At 41.1% G+C, this 25941-nt stretch overlaps 1 protein-coding gene across 1 annotated transcript; it reads right to left on the bottom strand.

Annotated features, from left to right (window-relative positions):
- Nucleotides 1–19417: 19417 nt before the first annotated feature.
- On the bottom strand, nt 19418–24832 carry LOC129858297 (stonustoxin subunit beta-like). Its single transcript, XM_055927438.1, has 4 exons — nt 24678–24832; nt 22712–22850; nt 22398–22444; nt 19418–21502 (listed from the first exon to the last, which is right to left on the bottom strand). The coding sequence occupies exons 2-4, from the start codon at nt 22843–22845 to the stop codon at nt 20964–20966; spliced, it is 720 nt and encodes a 239-aa protein (XP_055783413.1). The 5' UTR covers nt 22846–22850; nt 24678–24832; the 3' UTR covers nt 19418–20963.
- Between the last annotated feature and the right edge of the window lie 1109 nt (nt 24833–25941).

Here is a 25941-nt window from a genome sequence, read left to right as displayed (position 1 = left end):
GATTATGTATTTGGGTATCATTACTTTACAGATTATTCTGCATGACACTCATAGATTCGCTGATCTTAGAAATGATGAATCTAAGAAAAACAAATTGGAGAAAGGGGGTCTGTGTTTTAGCATTTCTTATTCATAAGCATATGAAAACAAGAGTTGAGCAGTTCTAAATGCCAATAGGAGATTTGTTGGACAGATTTTCTGAGTTCAGGAAAGCAGCTGCTTAAACATATCAGTACTGTAAACATTGGCTTGGTAAGCCTGGAACACACAGCTGATGGCTAAGCTGTTTACCACATATGGGTGTGAATATTTAAAACATCAACTGGTGCTGAAACATTTATTTGAGAAAAGGAGTCGTGCCTACATTCCAAAGTGTGTTTTGCAACTTGCTGAGAAGTCTGAAATGGTAGTCAACAGGGTGCCTCTATAGAGACAAAGTAACACAGAGACAGAACTGAAGCCTTCTATGCTCCACAATTGCAATGCTTTGAAAGCCTTGGATTTGGTCATATTGTTTTTTTTGCACCACCAGCAACAGCTGATCTAACACACACATTAAGGTAGAGAAAAAAATGACTATTTTTTTATTTTTTTTATTTAACCTTTATTTAACCAGGTAGGCAAATTGAGAACACGTTCTCATTTACAATTGCGACCTGGCCAAGATAAAGCAAAGCAGTTCGACACATACAACAACACATAGTTACACATGGAGTAAAAACAAACATATAGTCAATAATACAGTGAAAAAAATAAGTCTATATACAATGTGAGCAAGTGAGGTGAGATAAGGGAGGTGAAGGCAAACAGATATATGTATAAATAACTAAAAATATAAAAGGCCATGGAGGCGAAGTGAGTACAACACAGCAAGTAAAATAAAAACTAAAAAAACACTGGAATGGTTGGTTTGCAATTGGAAGAAAGTGCAAAGTAGAGACAGAAATAATGGGGTGCAAAGGAGCAAAATAAATTAATAAATAAATACAGTAGGTAAAGAGGTAGTTGTTTGGGCTAAATTGTAGATGGGTTATGTACAGGTGCAGTAATCTATGAGCTGCTCTGACAGCTGGTGCTTAAAGCTAGTGAGGGAGATAGGTGTTTCCAGTTTCAGAGATTTTTGTAGTTCGTTCCAGTCATTGGCAGCAGAGAACTGGAAGGAGAGGCGTCCAAAGGAAGAATTGGTTTTGGGGGTGACTAGAGAGATATACCTGCTGGAGCGCGTGCTACAGGTAGGTGCTGCTATGGTGACCAGCGAGCTGAGATAAGGGGGGACTTTACCTAGCAGGGTCTTGTAGATGACCTGGAACCAGTGGGTTTGGCGACGAGTATGAAGCGAGGGCCAGCCAACGAGAGTGTACAGGTCGCAGTGGTGGGTAGTATATGGAGCTTTGGTGACAAAACGGATGGCACTGTGATAGACTGCATCCAATTTATTGAGTAGGGTTTTGGAGGCTATTTTGTAAATGACATCACCGAAGTCGAGGATTAGTAGGATGGTCAGTTTTACAAGGGTATGTTTGGCAGCATGAGTAAAGGATGCTTTGTTGCGGAATAGGAAGCCAATTCTAGATTTGACTTTGGATTGGAGATGTTTGATGTGGGTCTGGAAGGAGAGTTTACAGTCTAACCAGACACCTAGGTATTTGTAGTTGTCCACATATTCTAAGTCAGAGCCGTCCAAAGTAGTGATGTTGGACAGGCGGGCAGGAGCAGGCAGCGATCGGTTGAAGAGCATGCATTTGGTTTTACTTGTTTTACTTGTATTTAAGAGCAGTTGGAGGCCACGGAAGGAGAGTTGTATGGCAATGACATAGACGGTGTACAATCAATCGGTAGACAAATACCTAAAGACTTTCTCAAACTTTGCGATTGAACCATTACAGGATGTCACTCAGGCCCTGCCCTTGTATGCAGACCTCTCCAACAGCAGTGTTCACACAGATCCAGTAACCTTTTCACAATAACCTATTCTATCTCCCCGTCAATCATAAAGCACCATGTTCTTTTCAGACCTGTGTGGAACGGGGAAGCAGGCCCCTGCATTCAGACCAAAGACGTCTATCTCAACTCAGCGCCAGCAGGCCCCCAAGTACTGTAATCTCTCTCATTGATGAAATGGGCTCCTGAGTCCGAGGGGGTGCCTGTTTCCTGAGGTGGAGCAGAATCGTATCGAGAGTGCCTGGCAAATCAGGGGGGATAGAGCATCTTAAGTTGCTTTTTGATGTGCCCTGATGAATAAGGCCTGATCGGGTGTAGGCTTGAAAGGCTTCAGTGTGGGCTGCCCAGGGAGAGGAAGTCTATAGGCCTGCCTCTTATATAGGCTCTGGATGGATGGTGGAGGTGCATAGGCCTGCCTCTTATATAGGCTCTGGATGGATGGTGGAGGTGTATAGGCCTGCCTCTTATATAGGCTCTGGATGGATGGTGGAGGTGTATAGGCCTGCCTCTTATATAGGCTCTGGATGGATGGTGGAGGTGTATAGGCCTGCCTCTTATATAGGCTCTGGATGGATGGTGGAGGTGCATAGGCCTGACTCTTATATAGGCTCTGGATGGATGGTGGAGGTGTATAGGCCTGCCTCTTATATAGGCTCTGGATGGATGGTGGAGGTGTATAAGCCTGCCTCTTATATAGCCTCTGGATGGATGGTGGAGGTGTATAGGCCTGCCTCTTATATAGGCTCTGGATGGATGGTGGAGGTGTATAGGCCTGCCTCTTATATAGGCTCTGGATGGATGTGCACTAAGTTAAAGGAGCTTAGAAGCGCACACTCACAACACCCAGGCTAATCTGCTTCTCTCTGCCATCTGTTGGCTGATAAGTGTACCTGCTTTGTCATGACTCACAGATCACATACTGTAGCTTTGCATTAATATGGCCCACTTTAATAACTCCTTCAACCAGATTCCCATGCTTACATATTCTATTATAGCATTACGACAGCATTAAATCAAATTGCCTTAGTCTGGCTAGATTAACATGTTTAATGATTGGGAAAAAGAGGAGCTGGAAATTGATTGACTGTCTGTTAGCTGTGAGAGCTTGTATCTAAATGTAATTACGCAGTCATTATTGATACTTTCAAAAAATAGGAGAGGAAAGAGGCTGCTGGCTAGATCATGAACTGAGAGTGACAAAGTAAGGCTTACCCTGAATCTTGACAGCGCTCAGTCGGGGGAGATGAGACCATGGTGACATGACACACTATCACAGGGGAATGAAGGCTTAACTTCCCAATACCTTGTCTGAAGGGGTAAAAGCTGGTTTGATGCTGCTCAACACTACATCATAGCAATGGCAAGGTGCATTTTCATTTCAATTCAGCCAACTCAGTAGGACTTTGTATTTTTCTATTGCCTTTGTAAAAATTGCAATTTGGGAATGAAACATCTTCATCGCATCTTGAATCCGCTTCCTTAAAATGGATGTGATTGAGAAGAATGTGCCTGATGTGCAAGAGACTAGAAGTGTCATCTAAAGTGGGAAAGAGAAGAACATGTTTCCCCATCTAACAGACTCAAACTAAAAACTATTAGAGCCATTGACTGTGATCAATGTCGACAGACTGTTCCTAGAGTCCCAGGGATCAGGGAATAGCACATTTTCTGAGGGATTGTGTGTGTGTGTGTGTGTGTGTGTGTGTGTGTGTGTGTGTGTGTGTGTGTGTGTGTGTGTGTGTGTGTGTGTGTGTGTGTGTGTGTGTGTGTGTGTGTGTGTGTGTGTGTGTGTGTGTGTGTGTGTGTGTGTGTGTGTGTGTGTGTGTTGCTTATGAACTAATGGTGATAGAAACGGGCAGGTTTTCCTAAGGGAACTGTTGAATTTCAAAGCAGTCATAAGCTATAAACTTAAATGAGAGTAGGGGGAAAAAACAACACACTGTAGCCTGCCCACCCTCAAAACATGCTGTGAGGTGTGGAAAAAACAATCATCACTAATATAATGGGTTAGAGGAAGAGCTTTGAGATTGACAAAATTGTCTTTTATGCAGTATAAGGAGCTTTTCCGTTTCAATGGTTCTTATTTTCCTTTCAATAAAACATAGTCAGCACACAGCCTGACTGCCAACTTCAATATGTCTCTCAACAGGCGTCATGTCACATGGTCAGGCCAAGAGACCCACCATTGGCTACTGGCAGTTTCCATGGAGACGGGGCTCAGTGTGCCTTCCTGGAAAAATGTAAACAGTGAGTGAACACGGGAGGATTTATATAAATTGTTTTCTAATCTTGTTTTCTAATTTCCATGTTGGAATGCATGCTGTCTGACAGTAGGAGGGAGAAAGAGGAGGGGGGGCAAAAAAGAGAAAGAAAGATATCTTCAACTTGACATGTTGATATAGTTAGTGTGTTCTTCTCATTGTGTTGTAAAAGCATTACATAGAAATATGGTCATCAAACAGTTTAGTGGTTCACTGTTATCCCCTCTTCTAGTGAATTCTAACAAGTGAGGCTTTGGCTGTATGCTATAAAAATGTGCTTTGTTCCCATTGTTGGACGTTAGTCTCAGTGGTTTCAAGGCACATAAACACAAAACAAGTAGAAATCCTGTTATTTTATCCCACATTCTGACTACAACCTAAGAAGTACAACCAGACTTCCTTGAGTTCATTAACATGTGATTTACTCTTGCATGGAGTAAATGAATGGAGTTGGATTATCAACCCTGTATATTATTATTATTATTTTGGACCGATTAAACGTCAATCATGCTATTATCATTTCTCCTTGTTATTCATATAATTATGTGGTCCCGAAGCAATTGAGGGAATTTGCTTCTTTGTTGTCTCAGTAAATCTGGGGATTTCCTTGGGATGAAGATTAGATTCCTACTAAGGCATGACGGATGAAGGAGGAGGAGGTAAGTGATATGATGTGTAGTCAGGAAACACCCTACTACGGTGTCCATTTTAGGACACTCTCAGCCTCAAGCCTCACCCTCCTTGACTTAAATGTTACCCCTCCTTAAGTCAATTGTCATGAGTGAGGCATGAGCCCTGAGGCTGAGGTTGTCCCATAATGGACACCGTACTGCACTGTGAAGGGTTAAGATTCTCAACTCAGCCCCAGTTTGTTCACACAAGTTCTCATTATCAAGACTACTGCATCCCCAACCCATTTGAATGATCTGCTGTTTTAGGTCTAATGCTGAGATCCACATTTGTAAACCATTTGAGTAGAGTTCTGGGGGGGTGTTTACAGTAGCTGATTTTGTTACTTCTTAGACAGTAGCACAGAGCTAGCACAGCATGTTTTCACAACAATAAACATAAAGTAGCCTCCCTTCGAAACAAGACAGGGTCCTACTTTACATGAAATGTCCCTGAATTGTATGTCTTTACATGATAGTTACATAGGCCAGTACAGTGTAATTACACTGTAGGTACACATTTTAAAATTCATTTTTTTACATTTTTGTCATTTAGATATAGTACAGCTATACCTGTTGTATACTAGCTGCATGTCTCATGCAGTGTCTTGTTGCCATGTCTGTTGCTATGTGGATGGCCATCTTCATTATTTCCATTATTATAAAGCTTATTAATTGGAAAATTGGAAATAGCAAAAGAAGAGTACATTATGATAACTCTGATTCTTTTTTATATGAACATTGACATTTTCTGAAATATCATGCAGAATCCACACAATCGACTAAAACAGCACAAATGAATTAACCCATTCATGAATGACCCTTCTTTCGTCTGCCATACTAATTGATCAAACTGATTTAGGTTCTGTGAAAACATTAATACTTGACGTTAGTATAGTCCACTGGATGACCACAATAACTTTTTGCAATCTTTATTGATGATGTGGCTAGCCTACCATGAGAACAAAACGCACGTACCATATTGCATGACGCTTCAACCAACTGCATAACTGCTTTGAGGGGAGGAACAAAAACCCATATCTGGTTTCAAAGAACAAACAAGGTGCCAAAGGCAGTAGAAGAAGTCTAATTCTCTGCATGCCTTCCTCATTTCTTTAAACCTACATACTGTACAGTTATCTTCCCCAGGCGACCTCTGATGGAAGTAGCACTATTTTAAAACCTGGCTAAAGTGCTAGAAAGTCAGCTAGCTATCATGGCTATGAAGACATAGCTGCCAAGCACTTCACTCCGTTTCATCAGTCTATCTTATTCAACCAGTGCCATCCTTAGCAAGATGTTTAAAAGTGTATCTTGTAAAAGGGTAAAAAGAGACTCTGCACGTTGCAAACTATTACCCCATGGGCTTTATTGAAAAGGTTTTGATGTAAAAAATATCTCACGCTGGATAGCGAAATGTAAAAGGGAGGCGTGTTTGGGTGGGAGACCTCCTCTGACTGAATGTTCAGCTTGGACTATATTTACATAAAAGGCCGTCCGTCCTCTCTCATCATCTCTTCGTCAGCAGACAGTGGTTGACTAACTGTAAGTATCAGTCTGTCTTCTACAGACACGTCTGTCCTGTTAAATACATCGACTGAAACAGTCCCCAAAGTTGACAGAAAAATCAATTAGGATGAATATCATGTAAATGTGAAAATATGAATTGACATGTACATTTTACAAGGACTTAATGTAGCATACAAACACAAAATGCAAATGTTGATCTTTCTCATGCTAAGTGAACAATCTTGATAAGTTGTTGGTGAGCACACTCTTGGAAAGTGGCAGAATTAATTGCAAAATGAACAATTCTAAAAAGCGATGTCAAATTTTGCATGATTGTTCCTTTGACGACTAAGCTGTGCCTTCTAGTGTTGAGTATACTGTACATGTCAATTAAGACATATACATACTAAGGTAAGGACACATAATGATGCCTTCATTTATCTTTCACACAACGCAGACTCCGTCCTAATATGGGCACTGTAATCTTGAGATAAATCCATGTGACTTGCGCTTTCACGTAAACGATTCATCTAGATGCTTTTTCTTCACATCACTATAAAAAACAAGGCTTTGAATAATACATGCATGTTGTGTCCTCTTCTTCTTGTTGTGATGCTTCTACTGTAGAACCATTAGGGTACAATTCTGTGATGGCTGTCACAAGTAATGGCACAGTACTTGGATTCAATCAGAATTAAATCAGAATTCCAATTAAAAGGCAAATGGGATCTCGCTAGTCGGAGCTCTTTCATCCGCTCAACTCCAGAGGTGCCTTTAATTGATCCGTCCATAAATATGCATAAATAAAATGAGAGTGACTTCGCCCTCCCAATTCCACCATGTGCAAATACAGCGAGAGCAGCTCTGAACATCTGAAAAAATACAAAGTAGTTGGTTCCGAATAAAGCCCTTTAACTGAAAGTCTCTCATATTCTAATGAGTACAAGGACTTGGACACAGATGACACCCGTCAAACTGTAGGTGTGCCTTTGTGCATATGCATTTGACAGTTGCTTGTCTGTGGGTAAGCTATTTGAGCTACTTACCATAGTGATGTAGTTCAAGGTGTTTGGTTACATTTGTTTGTGTAGACACGTTTGGAATTCAGGTTGACAAATGACACCAAAAACAATGATGACACCTTGAACGTGCACAATGAAATGCTTGCAAAAAAATGTGTCTGGATGCTATTTGTCTCAGAGAGACTATCAGTGAAAAGCTGAAAACAGACTGGAAATAAATTCATTTTTCAACTGCCATATGCGCTGCCATATCAGGTTAAATGTAAGCTCAGTCTATCATATCAAAAACAATCCACTGTTTCACCAAATGTCATTATGAAAAGCCACACCATCTGTAGCAAGCCTGTAGGACCACACAAGTTAAATATATTAATCAGAATTTAAATAACTAGATTTCCACAGTCCAATTCAGTGCACTAAAGTCAATGCAAGGCATATTATTCACAGACAATGGGAGATTAAAAGAGACTATAATGCATAGAAATGGAAGAGATGGTTGTCCACATTGATATACAAACAGACTCCTTGGACTCCTTGGATTTTCAGACTCCTTGGATCCCTGCGATTATGATATTCAGAGGGGGAAGAGTAAGAATGTACGTTTAATATGATAATGGCATGTAACTTCACACTCCAAGATCAGAGGCGGCGGCAAGAGGTCATGGCTTGAAAAGAATGAACCTTTCCGAGAATTTTAGAGACGGCAGCATTCTTGGGTTTTTGTTATGAGGAGTCAGTGTACATTGTACAAAGGAACAAAGATCTGTAAGAATCGACACTGAACCACAGATGATAAATATTATGATGAATAATATATTAAAACATGTTTGCTCAGAAGCTCTGGATATCGGATAACGGTAACTGTTTACTGTGTAGATCCTTGGAATAGAGCAAAGGAACAGATGCCACTGCATTGCCCTCATATCATATCGCCAGGAATTCCCTTTGTGCTCACACAAATATGCTCTACCATCTGGTAATTATTGTAAAAGAACCATGGCTTTTTGTTTCCACCACCAATAGTTAGAATAGGTAAAAGCCTGTATGTGGTACACATTCAACCACAGTGTAGTAGGTACAAACAAATAAAAGTATGTATACATAAAATGTCCCTGCCTGTAACTACTGTGCCATGTGACTACATAGAGACACATTGTAAAGCATGGTTCCCCAACTGGCGGCCGCGGGTCGAATTTGGACCATGGGTGATTTATCCCATCCCCCACCCGTCCCCCATCAAGTTTTCTGAGCTCAAAAATAAGAAAATATATACAGTACCAGTCAAGCGTTTGGACACACCTACTCATTCAAGGCTTTAAAAAAAAAAGTATTTTCTACATTGTAGAATAATAGTGAAGACATCAAAACTATGAAATATAAAAAAAAGTGTAAAACAAATCAAAATATATTTTAGATTTCTGATTCTTCAAAGTAACCACCCTTTGCCTTGACATCTTTGCACACTCTTGGCTTTCTCTCAACCAGCTTCACCTGGAATGCTTTTCCAACAGTCTTGAAGGAGTTACCACATATGCTGAACACATGTTGGCTGCTTTTCCTTCACTCTGCGGTCCAACTCATCCCAAACCATATCAATTGGGATGAGGTCAGGTGATTGTGGAGGCCAGGTCATCTGATGCAGCAGTCCATCACTCTCCTTCTTGGTCAAAAAGCCCTTGCACAGCCTTGAGGTGTGTTGGGTCACTGTCCTGTTGAAAAACAATTGATAGTCCCACTAGGCGCAAACCAGATTGGATGACATATCACTGCAGAATGCTGTGGAACCATGCCGGTTAAGTGTGCCTTGAATTCTAAATAAATCACAGACAGTGTCACCAGCAAAGCGCCATCACACCATTTTTCATCTTTATTTAACCAGGTAGGCTAGTTGAGAACAAGTTCTCATTTACAACTGCGACCTGGCCAAGATAAAGTACAGCAGTTCGACACATACAACAACACAGAGTTACACATGGAATAAACAAACATACAGTCAATAATACAGTAGAAAAAGTATATATACAGTGTGTGCAAATGAGGTAAGATAAGGGTGGTAAGGCAATAAATAGGCCATGTTGGTAAAGTAATCACAATACACCTATTAAACACTGGAGTGATTGATGTGCAGAAGATGAATGTGTAAGTAGAGATACTGGGGTGCAAAGGAGCAAGATAAATAAATAGATTTACACAGTAAGGGGATGAGGTAGTTGGATGGGCTATTTACAGATGGGCTATGTACAGGTGCAGTGATCTGTGAGCTGCTCTGACAGCTGGTGCTTTAAGCTAGTGAGGGAGATATGAGTCTCCAGCTTCAGTGATTTTTGCAGTTCGTTCCAGTCATTGGCAGCAGAGAACTGGAAGGAAAGGCGACCAAAGGAGGAATTGGCTTTGGGGGTGACCAGTGAGATGTACCTGCTGGAGCGAGTGCTACGGGTGGGTGCTGCTATGGTGACCAGTGAGCCGAGATAAGGCGGGGCTTTACCTAGCAAAGACTTGTAGATGACCTGGAGCCAGTGGGTTTGGCGACGAGTATGAAGCGAGGGCCTGCCAACGAGAGCGTACAGGTTGCAGTGGTAGGTAGTATATGAGGCTTTGGTAACAAAACGGGTGGCACTGTGATAGACTGCATCCAATTTGTTGAGTAGAGTGTTGGAGGCTATTTTGTAAATGACATCGCCGAAGTCGAGGATCGGTAGGATGGTCAGTTTTACGAGGGTATGTTGGGCAGCATGAGTGAAGGAAGCTATGTTGCGAAAAAGGAAGCTGATTCTAGATTTTATTTTGGATTGGAGATGCTTAATGTGAGTCTGGAAGGAGAGTTTACAGTCTAACCAGACACCTAGGTATTTGTAATTGTCCACATATTCTAAGTCAGAACCGTCCAGAGTAGTGATGCTGGACGGGTGGGCAGCTGCGGGCAGCAATCGGGTGAAGAACATGCATTTAGTTTTACTTGCATTTGGAGGCCACTGAAGGACAGTTGTATGGCATTGACGCTCGTCTGGAGGTTAGTTAACACAGTGTCCAAAGAAGGGCCAGAAGTATACAGAATGGTGTCATCTGCGTAGAGGTGGATCAGAGAATCACCAGCAGCAAGAGCGACATCATTGATGTATACAGAGAAGAGAGTCGGCCCGAGAATTGAACCCTGTGGCACCCATCACACCTCCTCCTCCGTCATTCACGGTGGGAACTACACATGCGGATGTTATCCTTTCACCTACTCCGCATCTCACAAAGACATGGTGGTTGGAACCAAAAATCTCAAATTTGGACTCATTAGACCAAAGGTTCAGATTTCCACCGGTCTAATGTCCATTGCTCGTGTTTCTTGGCCCAAGCAATTGTCTACTTATTATTGGTGTCCTTAAGTAGTGGTTTCCTTGCAGCAATTCGACAATGAATACCTGATTCACACAGTCTCCTCTAAACAGTTGAGATGTGATGTTGAGATGTGTCTGTTACTTGAACTCTGTGAAACATTTATTTGGGCTGCAATTTCTGAGGCTGGTAACTCTAATGAACGTATCCTCTACAGCAGAGGTAACTCTTGGTCTTTTCCTGTGGCGGTCCTCATGAGAGCCAATTTCATCATACTGCTTGATGGTTTTTGCGACTGCACTTGAAGAAACTTGTCAAAGTTCTTGACATTTTCCAGATTGTCAAACCTTCATGTCTTAAAGTAATGACGGATCGTATTTTCTCTTTCTCTTTTACTAAATAGGGCTACCTTCTGTATACCACACCTACTTTGTCACAACACCACTGATTGGCTCAAATGCATTAAGAAGGAAAGAAATACCATTAAACGTTTAACAAGGCACATCTATTAATTGAAATGCATTCCAGGTGACTACCTCATGAAGCTGGTTGAGAGAATGCCAAGAGTGTGCAAAGCTGTCATCAAGGCAAAGGGTGGCTACATTGAAGAATCTCAAATATAAAATATGTTTGGATTGCTTTAACACTTTTTTGGTTACTACATGATTCCATGTGTGCAATTTCATAGTTTTGATGTCTTCACTATTACTCTACAATGTAGAAAATAGTAAAAAATAAAGAAAAAGTAGGAAAGATTTTGCCTTCAGAAAGTAGATTTTCAATTAGATTTTAGTCAAAACTGTAACTCAGCCTTGTGTTTTAGGTTATTTTCCTGCTGAATGGTTAATTATTATTTCAGTGTCTGGTAGAAAGCAGGCTGAACCAGGATTTCCTCTAGGACTTTGCCTGTGCTTAGCTCCATTCTGTTTCTTTTTTTATCCTGAAAAACTCCCCAGTCCTTAATGATGACAAGCATACCCATAACATGATGCAACCACCACTATCTTGACAATATGGAGAGTTGCACTCAGTAACGTGTTGTATTGGACCTGCCCCAAAAATAACACTTTATATTCAGGACAAAAAGTGAATAGCTTTGCTAATTCTTTTGCAGTATTACTTTAGTGCTTTGTTGGAAACAGGATGCATGTTTTGGAATATTTGAGTTCTGTACAGTCTTCGTTCTTTTCATTATTTAATTTAGGTTAGTATTGTGGAGTAACTACAAAGTTGTTGATCCATCCTCAGTTTTCTCCTATCACAGCCATTAAACTCTGTAACTGTTTTAAAAACACGATTGGCCTCCTGGTGAAATCCCTGAGCGGTTTCCTTCTTCTCTGGCAACTGAGTTAGGAAGGATGCCTGTATCTCTGTAGTGACTGGGTGTATTGATACACCATGATACACCACTGTAATCAATAACTTCACCATGCTCAAAGGGATATTCAATGTCTGCTTTTTTTTACCCATCTACCAATACATGCCCTTCTTTGTGAGGCATTAGAAAACCTCCCTGGTCTTTGTGGTTGAATCTACATTTCACTACACCCGCAATAACATCTGGAAAAAATATATTAAAATAATTAATCTGCTAAATATTTGTATGTGACCTTTAAATGTTATTTGATTTCATTTGAAATTCACTGCTCGGCTGAGGGACCTTACAGATAATTATATATGTGGGGTACAGATGAGGCATTAATTCCAAAATCATGCTAAACACTCTTATTGCACACAAAGTTAGTCCACGCAACTTATTTTGTGACTTTTTAAGCAAAAATATTTTTAGGCTTGCTATAACCAAAAGGTTGAATAGTTTTTGACTCAAGACATTTCAGCTTTTCATTGTTTTATTCATTTATAAACATTTCAAAAAACATAATTCCACTTTGACATTATGCGATGTAGTGTGTAGGCCAGTAAACAAAACATCTAAAGTGAATCCATTTTAAATTCAGGCTGTAACACAACATTTTGAAAAAGTCAAAGGGGGTGAATACTTTCTGAAGGCACTGTATGTGACCATATACAAATGTAATCAGATTATGTTTTTGTCAACTATTATACCTGTTTGGGCTTCTGACCATCCGCTCAAGAAAAAAAATCTGCCCTTGCCTGAATCTAGTTGATCATACATTTTGTGGCCCTCAATAACCACCATTCCACCATCCAGCAATGGTGACATCTGATTTTGAGCCACGCGCCTCTTCTCGTGACCTTCACCAACCCTTTGACCAGCTCTCGACGACATGTCGCAGGCTGCCTTTAGTGGCGGAACAAAAGACAGACAAGCCATAACAGCTTCACGGCGCCTGCACTTGTTAGTCTGCTACATATCAAAGGGGAGCGCCATGCACCCAGCCTGGCCACTATATCACGTCCAGATTTGAAAGGAGTGTCAGTGTGGCTAGAGGCCCATGAAATAAATACCTCTTGACCATTGGCTCCCCTGCACATTCATCATGTCCAGTGTAACTCACTAAAGTGCAACCTTACCCCAAGACAAAAAAAACACACAAAAAAACTTGCATTAACAGTTAATGTAATTAGACAGTACTCTAGTCTAAGCAGGTAGCGGGTATTATGTCTTCCCAAGATTAAGTCAGGCTAATAATTATCAAACTGCTGGGGCAGGCTTGTTTTTCTGCTTACACACATCCTGGGATGATAGTGTTTTATATAGTGCCAATCATCATGTTGTGCACATGATAATATCGTGCAGAACAGCCAGTAGTAAGGTTGCAGATTGTATTAGTGGTGTATCACATGCACTCAAATAAAGGACCTATAAACGCCAGCCAGCTGGAAAATATATTACCCGTGATATTGCATATGTTCCCTTTTATTTCTCACTGTATAAGTATGCTTTGGACTACTACATTCCACTGCAGGTTATGGTGTGGTAAGCATCATGACTTGTTATTGCAAAAAAACAACACAAAAAAGAGATTGTTAGTGTGGCATGCGACAGCCTTTAAATATTGTAAGAATTATTTAGAGGGTATAACATCTTGGTCTACTGCTATTTAAATCAGAACAGAATTATCTACTACCAATCGAGAGGTACAGCCTTTTTAGTTTCAGCATCAACTGACAACAAGCTGTCCTGGGATCAGTGTATGGACGCCATTTCCAAGAAAGGCCAAAAAAGGCCGAATGCAATTCTGCAAAATCTTTGATTAATTGAGCTTTAGCACGTGCACTTATGAAATTGCACTTACCCTGCCTACTGCTTGTAAATATCCTTTCCTATTTGCAGTTTTTTTTTTATATGTAATTTCTGTTTTTTGACTGCTGAAAAATTAATTGCCTCTCTGAGGACATTAAAGATGTTCTTAATGTGAAAGCACAATTACATTTTGATGTCCTGTTCATGGTAAACTAAATCAATCATTTGGATTTGAAATAATGAAACTCGTATGTATGTTATGCTCTGTTGACTGTGTGATAGTGGTGCTCCGAGGGAAGGGGTGCCCTTCTCTGGCCACTGGGTCGGTCTTGCCACTTATCCCCCAACAGCCCAGAAAGGACTGGACATATCGCTATCGTCCAGACTCGTGATAAAAAAAACATGTTTTTATTTTATTTAAAACTTCACCAATGTGTCCTTGTCCTCTGTACTCTAGCATTACAGTTGACATATTCTATGGTGTTAGTCTGAGTGTAGTAATCTCTGATTAAATATGTGATCTGCCCCACACTACAAAGTAATAAGGTTGATTTAATCTGTCAAAGTAATCAGACCAGATATTCTCATATATTTAAAGATCCAGTAAGACATATCAGAAGCTAGCAGATTCATTATTTACCAAGAACAGCTGCAAATTTCAATTAAACTACATGTCACGTGTGCTCCCTCTCCGGCCTCTAGGTCACCAGGCTGCTCGTTTTATGATGCACACCTGTCACCAGCGTTATGCGCATTTGCGGTTTCCTCCCCAGGTGTCATTGTTTCTGTGTCTGTTCCATGTCGGTGTTCTGTTTGTTACGTGTTTGTTTCATGTATTTATTAAATGTATTCACTCCTTGAACTTGCTTCCCGACTCTCAGCGCACATCATTACACTACATCACTTTTGAAGTTCACTTTCCTTGCTTTGTCTAACAGTATCATGAATCTAGCAAAGAAGTTATGGTTCAGAGTGCAGTATTTATTTAGTTTCATAACACATGTTTGCTAGCCAATTTCTCACACTGGCTTTAGCCATGAATCTGCTAGCTTCTGCATCTTTTAGTATGTTAAAGTATCTGGTCTGATTACTTTGATAGACTACTCAATCAATAGTATTACTTTACATATTTGATCTAACTGCCCCACACTACAATCAGAAATGACTATACTCAGACTACCACTATAGAATATGCCAACTGTTATAATAGGGTACAGAAGACAAGGAGACATTTAACTTTTCTCCCCCTGGAGTAAGGCCTGACCTCTTGACCTCCTTACTCTATAGAGCTTTTCCAGCGGAGACTCGGCCGGTAGGCGTTGGTCCAGTCACACCAACGTCGGGGACCTGACCAACTGCGTTGACCATATCTTCCTCAGGCCAGCAGCCAGTCCCACCAGTCCTCAACGCTGGAACGTTGGATCGTACACCATCGCATACACAATCTATGTATCTTCGCCCTGCGGCGACTGGATCCCACCATATGTGACTAAGGTGACTGGATCCCACCATATGTGACTAAGGCGACTGGATCCCACCATATGTGACTAAGGTGACTGGATCCCACCATATGTGACTAAGGCGACTGGATCCCACCATATGTGACTAAGGCGACTGGATCCCACCATATGTGACTAAGGCGACTGGATCCCACCATATGTGACTAAGGCGACTGGATCCCACCATATGTGACTAAGGCGACTGGATCCCACCATATGTGACTAAGGTGACTGGATCCCACCATATGTGACTAAGGCGACTGGATCCCACCATATGTGACTAAGGCGACTGGATCCCACCATATGTGACTAAGGCGACTGGATCCCACCATATGTGACTAAGGCGACTGGATCCCACCATATGTGACTAAGGCGACTGGATCCCACCATATGTGACTAAGGTGACTGGATCCCACCATATGTGACTAAGGTGACTGGATCCCACCATATGTGACTAAGGTGACTGGATCCCACCATATGTGACTAAGGTGACTGGATCCCACCATATGTGACTAAGGTGACTGGATCCCACCATATGTGACTAAGGCGACTGGATCCCACCATATGTGATTAAGGTGACTGGATCCCACCATATGTGACTAAGGCGACTGGATCCCACCATATGTGACTAAGGCGACTGGATCCCACCATATGTGACTAAGGTGACTGGATCCCACCATATGTGACTAAGGTGACTGGATCCCACCATATGTGACTACGGCGACTGGATCCCACCATATGTGACTAAGGTGACTGGATCCCACCATATGCGACTAAGGCGACTGGATCCCACCATATGTGACTAAGGCGACTGGATCCCACCATATGCGACTAAGGTGACTGGATCCCACCATATGTGACTAAGGTGACTGGATCCCACCATATGTGACTAAGGCGACTGGATCCCACCATATGTGACTAAGGCGACTGGATCCCACCATATGTGACTAAGGCGACTGGATCCCACCATATGCGACTAAGGCGACTGGATCCCACCATATGTGACTAAGGCGACTGGATCCCACCATATGTGACTAAGCCAGCCATCACCTTGTGCACTTAAAGGCTTAAAAAGTCAAATGAGAATAAAACTACTTTGACAATATTTTGCTACTTCGCTCAAGTAAAGCAGCAGAAAATGTTTTGTCTTTGTAAGATGAACAATCCCATCCACACGTACTGTCGCCTACACCTGTAGGGATATTAGTAGTTCTGGGACAGACACAGTATAACCGTGAACATAATGAGAGACGAGACAAAACTAGCCAGTTAGAATAGTGTGTTGTAGGACAGCTCAGCTGACTGAAGACCGGGGGATTGAACTTGCAGTTAGTTTCCATGGTAACATGTCTTTACATGACATGATGAAATGTTGAAACTAAGTTGCAAGGTACTTTTGTAGCAAGGTGCTGTAGAACGAGTGTCATGAAACACATTCCAGACACTGGTTCTTGCTATCTTGGCATAACTGTGACAGAGATACTGTATATCGGCTAGCTACACTGAACAAAAATAAAAAATGCAACATGGAAAGTGTTGGTCCCATGTTTCATGAGCTGAAATAAAATATCCAGAAATGTTCCATAGGCACACAACGCTTATTTTCTAAAATGTTGTGCACAATTTTGTTTACATCCCTGTTAGTGAGCATTTCTCCTTCTCCAAAATAATCCATCCACCTAATAGGTGTGGCATATCAAGAAACTGATTAAATGGCATGATCATTACACAGGTGCACCTTGTCCTGGGAACAATAAAAGGCCACTCTATAATGTGCAGTTTTGTCAGACAACACAATGCCACAGATGTCTCATGTTTTGAGGGAGTGTGCAATTGGCATGCTGACTGCAGGAATGTTCCCCAGAGCTCTTGCCAGAGAAGTGAATGTTAATTTCTCTACCCTAAGCCGCCTCCAATGTCACTTTAGAGAATTTGGCAGTACGTCTAACCGGCCTCACAACCGCAGACCAAGTGTATGGTGTTGTGTGGGTGAGCGATTTTCTGATGTCAACGTTGAGAACAGAGTGCCTATGGTGGTGGTGTGGGTTATGGCATGGGTAGGCATAATCTACGGACAATGAACACAATTGCATTTTATCGATGTTCATTTGAATGCACAGAGATACCGTGATGTGATCCTTAGGCCCATTGTTGTGCCAGTTATCCGCCGCCATCATCTCATATGCATATACAGTGGGGCAAAAAAGTATTTAGTCAGACATCAATTGTGCAAGTTCTTCCACTTAAAAAGATGAGAGAGGCCTGTAATTTTCATCATAGGTACACTTCAACTATGACAGACAAAACGAGGGGAAAAAATCCAGAAAATCACATTGTAGGATTTTTTATGAATTTATTTGCAAATTATGGTGGAAAATAAGTATTTGGTCAATAACAAAAGTTTATCTCAATACTTTGTTATATACCCTTTGTTGGCAATGACAGAGGTCAAACGTTTTCTGTAGGTCTTCACAAGGTTTTCACACACTGTTGCTGGTATTTTGGCCCATTCCTCCATGCAGATCTCCTCTAGAGCAGTGATGTTTTGGGGCTGTTGGCGGGCAACACGGACTTTCAACTCCCTCCAAAGATTTTCAATGGGGTTGAGATCTGGAGACTTGCTAGGCCACTCCAGGACCTTGAAATGCTTCTTACGAAGCCACTCCTTCGTTGCCCGGGCGGTGTGTTTGGGATCATTGTCATGCTGAAAGACCCAGCGACATTTCATCTTCAATGCCCTTGCTGATGGAAGGAGGTTTTCACTCAAAATCTCACGATACATGGCCCCATTCATTCTTTCCTTTACACGGATCAGTCGTCCTGGTCCCTTTGCAGAAAAACAGCCCCAAAGCATGATGTTTCCACCCCCATGCTTCACAGTAGGTATGGTGTTCTTTGGATGCAACTCAGCATTCTTTGTACTCCAAACACGACGAGTTGAGTTTTTACCAAAAAGTTATATTTTGGTTTCATCTGACCATATGACATTCTCCCAATCTTCTTCTGGATCATCCAAATGCTCTCTAGCAAACTTCAGACGGGCCTGGACATGTACTGGCTTAAGCAGGGGGACACGTCTGGCACTGCAGGATTTGAGTCCCTGGCGGCGTAGTGTGTTACTGATGGTAGGCTTTGTTTTATTTTTTTGTTTTTTTTTTAATTTTAATTTTTTTTTATCCCATTTTCTCCCCAATTTTCGTGGTATCCAATCGCTAGTAATTACTACATTGTCTCATCGTTACAACTCCCGTACGGGCTCGGGAGAGACGAAGGTCGAAAGCCATGCGTCCTCCGAAGCACAACCCAACCAGCCGTACTGCTTCTTAACACAGCGCGCCTCCAACCCGGAAGCCAGCGACCAATGTGTCGGAGGAAACACCGTGTACCTGGCCCCCTTGGTTGGCGCTCACTGCGCCCGGCCCGCCACAGGAGTCGCTGGAGCGCGATGAGACAAGGATATCCCTACCGGCCAAACCCTCCCTACCCCGGACGACGCTATGCCAATTGTGCGTCGCCCCACAGACCTCCCGGTCGCGGCCGGCTGCGACAGAGCCTGGGCGCGAACCCAGAGACTCTGGTGGTGTAAAATTGTGTTACATAGCGAATGTGCACACTCTGGTCTTGGCACGTGCTCACAAGTCAACAGCTTACAGATATAGTGCAGGTGTAGACTACTACATGATGAGAGTATTATGGACAAAAGAGCAAGATTATTTGTATTTGTCAAACTTCAGCCAGGCATCGATTTTTCTCCAGAATAAGACTCTTGATATTTATTGGAAATGGGCATCAAGCTCATCACCGTGCACTTCCGCACCCCTGTGAAGTTCATCAGAATTTATTTAATCTGTAGCCTAATAAACCGCATGCTTTCCGAGTCCCAGTCGGAGGACAGTACACCATATCATCATGTGACTCAAAGTTTACTTCGATACAATGATTATTCTATAAATATTTGTGCATAAAGGCATTTCCATCACCATTTCTCGCATAACTAATTTCACCGACACAAAAAGATCCAACCTTGTCTAGAGTATTTTGTTTTATTGACATTTGGAAAGTTTACCAACAAATGAGCTATTTCCATTTGGCGTGCCGTGACATTTTTTATCTATCATGTACTTTACTCGTGTAAAAAGGCTGGATGGATACCTGGTTCATGTGAGTTTCATTCAAATCATCTATTGCTCTGTGGAGCCCTGGCCAAGAGGCATCATCAGAAATATACGTACTAAATCACATTCACTGACAAGACACTTCAATCATAGTCTAAACCATTGGTAGACAGGTAGGTAGGTAGGTACTGTAGGTAGGATTCAATTTATTGAAAAGCCATATTCTTGTAAATGCAAATGAAAACATCTTCTTTCATCTGTATAAAATTGCATAAAGGACTGTTGTGTGAACATTTTGACAAATATGTGTTCTACCGATGGCAATATTTACAAACACCAAGGAATTAAAACAATATCAAAAAGATAATTGATTTAAAAACATGTCTCTGCACTCTCAGAAAAAAAGGTACCGTATTGTACTTAAAGGGGTAGAAACGCTTGTCACTCTAGTGGTATCCTGTTATTACTCATTAGTTATGTTATAGGAACATAATAATACCCTTGCAGTCCGCACATTAAAAGAGCCAAAAAGGTACAAATGTTCCTTTTTAAGGTACAACCTCAGTGACAAAGCTTTTTGTTCATTTTAAGTGCCAAAACCTGGGATGTCAGAAAACAATTGTGGTGTCAGTTACTGTAGCCTAGAGGTTAGAGCGTTGGGCCAGTAATCGGAAAGTTGCTAGTTCAAATCCCCAAGCCAACAAGGCCCTTGAGCAAGGCACTTAACCCTAATTGCTCCAGGGTTGCTGTTGATGATGGGGGAATTGTGATATGCAGAACATCTCATTTCTAATTCCCACATGTGTATAAGACAAATACAGTATAAGCACCCACCAAATTCTTTATAATAAATATACCTATTTTCTATACCAGGTCTCTCACATTTACAGTTTTCACCATCCCCCTTCTGACACAAAGGTAATAAATTCAGGGGGTAGCCCTGACCAGGATTTGAACCTGGGTCAAACCATACCCATCATGCCAAGAGGTCCATACCTCTTGACAAGGCGGCTCAATGTTGGGTTAATGTCGCTATAATATTATTTACAGCTCTTTATTGTCACATGCTCTTACATATGTATATACGTCTTTATAAAGACTTCAAAACGAGCATCAGATATGCTCAAACTCAAATGAACATAACCATGGACCACTGGTACAACACTTCCACTCAAGGGTGGCCAAAAATAACTAATTGAAAGCCACTCCCCCAATAAGCTACACCTCCAATGATTGTACTTTTATATTCAAAATGTTGGGTACAAAAATGTACCATTGTACTAGATTACTATGTGTACATAAGTACATAATGGTGTATGTTGATATTTGTACCCCAGGGAACAATGTCGTACCCTAACCATACCATTTTTTCTGAAAGTGTGTGTTCTGTCATGCTTACAGGTGTTTGAACTGGAATGTGACTTCCCTGATGTTCCTCCAGGAAACAGGAGGCTATTATACCTGACACAGGGTCACTGAGGAGCCAGTCGCCCAAATCCCAAACCCTGGGTAGAGGGGCTCAGTGAATGTGGAGTGGAATGTGTGCACACGGATTAGTGTGTCAGAGGAGACGCTGTAGAAGGACAGAGTGCCAGCGGGCCAGTCCAGATACACTCCTACTCTGTTTGAGTGGGAGGAGGAGGGGACAGGTATGGCAATTCTCTCGTCATTGTGCCAGGCATTGTAACCGTCATCAGAGCAGTGCACACTCCAGGACTTGATATTGAATCCAAGATCACAGTCATTACCATCACCTATCCTGTTGATTCCTTTATATGTCACTGCTACATCAGCCCCTTCCCCACTCCACTCTACCTCCCAGTAACAGCGCCCAGTCAAACCCTCTCTACACAGCACCTGTCTGCAGAAGTCAAATCTCTCTGGGTGATCAGCATACGGCTGCTCGTCTCTCACCTTTGTCACCTTCCTGTTCTGCTCAGACAGAGAGAGCTCTCTGAATGCTGTATTTGGGTCCAGTGTGAGATCAGAGGCATCTGATGGGGGAGACCAAGACAACATGACATCATATTATATCAATAGAGCCAACCAACACCGTTTACTGTTCTCCAGCTACATATGGTGTTGTCAGTGATTGTCAGACATCGGACTGGAGCCCAATCGTTGCTTTCAGAACACTTTTCTTCTATCTCTTAAATCAACATTAGAGAATGTTTGTTCCCGTTCCTAATTCTACATCAGGCTACAGGAATCAGTTCACCAACAGTGCCAGCTACAGAGTTGACGGCATCATTCTAGTTATATTTAGTGGGATGTTGGTGGTTTGGATCTATGGTTACATAGAATGAGAGTTTCAATCTGACTGGACCAACTAGTTCAATCAGGTGTTCTGGAATTATCTCTGGCCCTCTGTGTGGCCGTATCACATGTAAAATATATAAATTAATCAAATAAAATGATAAAAAAAGAGAATGACATAGCTGTAAAACATGATCCTAAAAATAAACCATCAGGTTAGTGAATACCCTTGCTGTTAAATATGAGAGTTTCAGCATGAGATATCCTTTATATATTTTTTACACATTTTTATTTATTTTACTAGGTCAATATGGCTGCTGTAAATGTTTTGGCGACAAACTGGTGGCAATTGTGAACAAAGTCAATAGTTGGAAGTTCATTGAAGATAATGCCATTGTTGATTACATGCTTTTTTCATTAAGTAGCCTATTTTCTCTTGACCCTGGTCTATCCACTAGAGAATCATGGACAATATTGACACAGATATAAACAATGACTACTATATATGAATAAACATTAAAGTGATTTAATTATAAATGACCAAAGTTACTATAGATTGCAATAGATTTTCTGTTAATTACCAAAATCACTGAATAAATTAGCAGTGGCTTTGCAACCCTAGTCAACACTCACATTTCCTAAGATTGGATTTTGAACAGCACTCTCCACCATGGTCCACACTGTAGGAATAAAACACCATGATTCCATATTGTGATTCCATACTCACTCACTCACTCACACACACACACACACACACACACACACACACACACACACACACACACACACACACACACACACACACACACACTCTATAATCCTTTCTGTTGAGTAATGATGATGTCATATCACTGATACAAGAACATACAATTCAAGTTATGGATACACTCACAAGCCAGCATATAGGAAGTATCTTTCTATCTCACTCTCTCAACCTTTCCTCCCACCTGTCAGTGTCACGTTCCCCAGAGCAACTCATCTTAGAGGTAGTGGCCCCCTCTTCTTCCGTTCTTCCCCCAGAGAGACTAATCTTAAAGTCCATCGCCCCCTCCTCCTCCTCTCTTCCCCCAGAGAGACTCATTGTACCTAAACAAAGACATCCAGCAGTTAGAAAAAAATATACAGACCAAAAATGATCATGCAATACAATAGTTGTAGTGCAAAATGACTGATTGAAAAACAATTAGAGAAAACCAACAATAAAAAGCTGGCCAATGCTTACATCATGATAAGGTGGGGTCACTAAAATTATACACAAACCTTTTTTTTATTTGGACAGTGAAGCTAAAACTTTTAATTTGGCTCTATGCTCCAGGATTTTGGATTTGAGATCAGAACAGAATGTCACCTGTTTGAGTGCTTTTTCATACATATGTTTTACCATTTAGAAATGAAAGCACTTTATGTATCTAGTCCCTCCATTTGAAGGTGTCATAAGTATTTGAACAAATTCCCTAAGTGTATTAAAGTAGTCAAATGTTTTCAGTTTGTTTTTGTTGTATTTCAGATTATGACGTGCCTAATGCAATACATACATTACATTATTTACCATTCATTTCTATTGGACACACAAGAGACAAATTAAAACTTTTAGATTCCCTGTACAAATAGATAGGGAGGGGAGTGTATTTATATTGACAGAATATTGAGTATTTTCCACTGTATTGTTCTGTTTTTGTCTTCTATTCCAGTGTCTGTGGATTCTGTCTATCATTGATCCAAGGTCAATGAGTGTTGCAACCGCTGTCCGTATCAATAAACCCAGGTCATATTGTAACGAACATGAATGACTGATTGTACCTGTGGCAGCTCATTCCAGTACTTCTCCTTTACACAGTCTACTGAAACTCTTCTGTGTAATGTATACGCCGGGAGTCAGGAAACAGGTGTAGAAGGTGCATTTAATAAAGAACCGATACAGTAGAACAAACACGAGACAGGTACTGAACGTGAGAGAAAACAATAACACATAATGACTGAAGACAACTGAGGGCTAAATAAAGGGGCAGTAATCAAGGAGGGAATGACGACCAGGTGTGCGTAATGATGGGGAACAGGTGTACATAATAATGAAGCCAGGATCGGTGGTTAGTAGACAGGCGACGTCGAGTGCCGGAGGGAGGGAGAAGGACAATCTGCAATATTTACTGCTTTTAGTTGGTCATTTGAAAATAAATATCTTGAAGAATATAATTGATGTCTCATGAGCTTAGTACAGCTGTCTAACCCATCATAGCCCAACATATAAGGTTATTCAACTCCATTGTTTGTACTAACCATTGCTAGAATCACATACATTTCATTATTCATCTAGTGGTGGAAAAAGTACCACATTTCATACTTGAGTAAAAGTAAAGACACCTTACAAGAAAATGACTCAAGTAAAATGAAAAGTCACCCAGTAAAATACTACCTGAGTAAAAGTCTAAACGTATTTCAATGTACTTAAGTATCAAAAGTAAAAGTATAAATATTTTAAAATGTCTTATATTAAGCAAGCCAGACAACACTATTTTCTTGTTTTTGAAATTTACGGATAGCCAGGATCAACACGCAGACATAATTTACAAATGAAACATTTGTGTTTAGTGATTCTGCCAGATCAGAGGCAGTAGGGATGACCATGGATGTTCTATTGATAAGTGTGTGAACTAGACAATGTTCCTGTCCTGCTAAGCATTCAAAATGTAACGTGTACTTTTGGGTGTCAGGGAAAATGTAAGGGGTAAAAAGTACATTCTTTTCTTTAGGAATGTAGTGAAGTAAAAGTAAAAGTTGTGAAAAATAGAAATAGTAAAGTACGGATACCACAAAAAATGACTTAAGTAGTACTTATTATTTTTACTTAAGAACTTTACATCACTGTATACATCATACATTTCACTATACTGTCATCATTAGTTGGGTTCTTACCTTGTAGCCTGAATATTACACCCAGAATGTCGCATTAGATTAATAAAATATCTTCGAGATGTTGTTAGGGAACCACCTCAATGACGTGACGACTCCTACTGGGTGCGGCCACCTACAGTTGACCTTTGGATACAGTAACTGTAGGTTCCCTCCCTCCTGTGTGCTCTGGGTATTATCTGTATGGGTGTGGCTGTGTGTATGTGGGTCGAAGTATGTACAGTGCCTTCAGAAAGTAGTCACACCCCTTAATTTTCCCCACATTTTGTTGTGTTACAGCCTGAATTTAAAATGGATTAAATGTATTTATTTTGGCCCTGGCCTACACACAATACCCCATAACGTCAAAGTGGAATTATGTTAGTACAAATTAATAAAAAATGAAAAGCTGAAATGTCTTGAGTCAATAAGAATTCAACCCCTTTGTTATGGCAAGCCTAAATAAGTTCAGGAGTAAGCATTTGCTTAAAAGTCACATAATAAGTTGCATGGACTCACTCTGTGTGCAATAGAGTTTAACATGATTGAATGACTACTACATCTCTGTACCCCACACATACAATTATCTGTAAGGCCCCTCATTCGAGCAGTGAATTTCAAACACAGATTCAACCCCAAAGACTAGGGAGGTTTTCCAATGCGTGTTGTCTGGTGTTGAGAGCTGCCATGTTCCCACAGATGATTTGTGAACAGACAGAATATGCCAGCTACCGGAGAGAAATACACCTGCTATGGTTCCTTCTAATACAGTGCGTCCCATACGTTGACAATTATTTTAAAATAAGTCAGTTAATTCATAGTTATTTTGCAAAAGAAAGCCACACATTTCAATGCATTACACCGGAGCAGATCTTCACAATTCCTGTAATAATCTGCTCAGAATCCCAAAGTTATCATTACTGTCACACTTCCTGAGGAACTTTTGTTAAAGTGCACTGATCCATCAAGGCTCCCATGGCCTACATTTGATCCCTATTTAACAGTCTTAAGACCCACAGCAATACCATCATACTTAGTGTGTACAAAGTTCCTATACTCTCCAACTTTCAATATGGGACTCTTTCATAGCAAAGAAACACTTGAAAAAACAAGAGCTTCCAGATGATTATGATGGGGCACAGTACGTACAGATAAATGTGCATGCTTGAGTGAAGATGTCTGAGAGAAATTATTTTGTTCCCACTTTCTCTTCCCTCCCTTCCTCCCTCTCAGTTGAGTCCCACCGGTCGTCTCATCGGTTTAGTGTTATTACCTCATTGGCAACTGT

This window comes from Salvelinus fontinalis, chromosome 6 (genome assembly GCF_029448725.1).
Source record: "Salvelinus fontinalis isolate EN_2023a chromosome 6, ASM2944872v1, whole genome shotgun sequence".
Lineage (NCBI taxonomy): Eukaryota > Metazoa > Chordata > Actinopteri > Salmoniformes > Salmonidae > Salvelinus > Salvelinus fontinalis.
The sequence above is the reverse complement of the archived record's forward strand: the minus strand, read 5'-3'. Positions and strand labels throughout refer to the sequence as shown.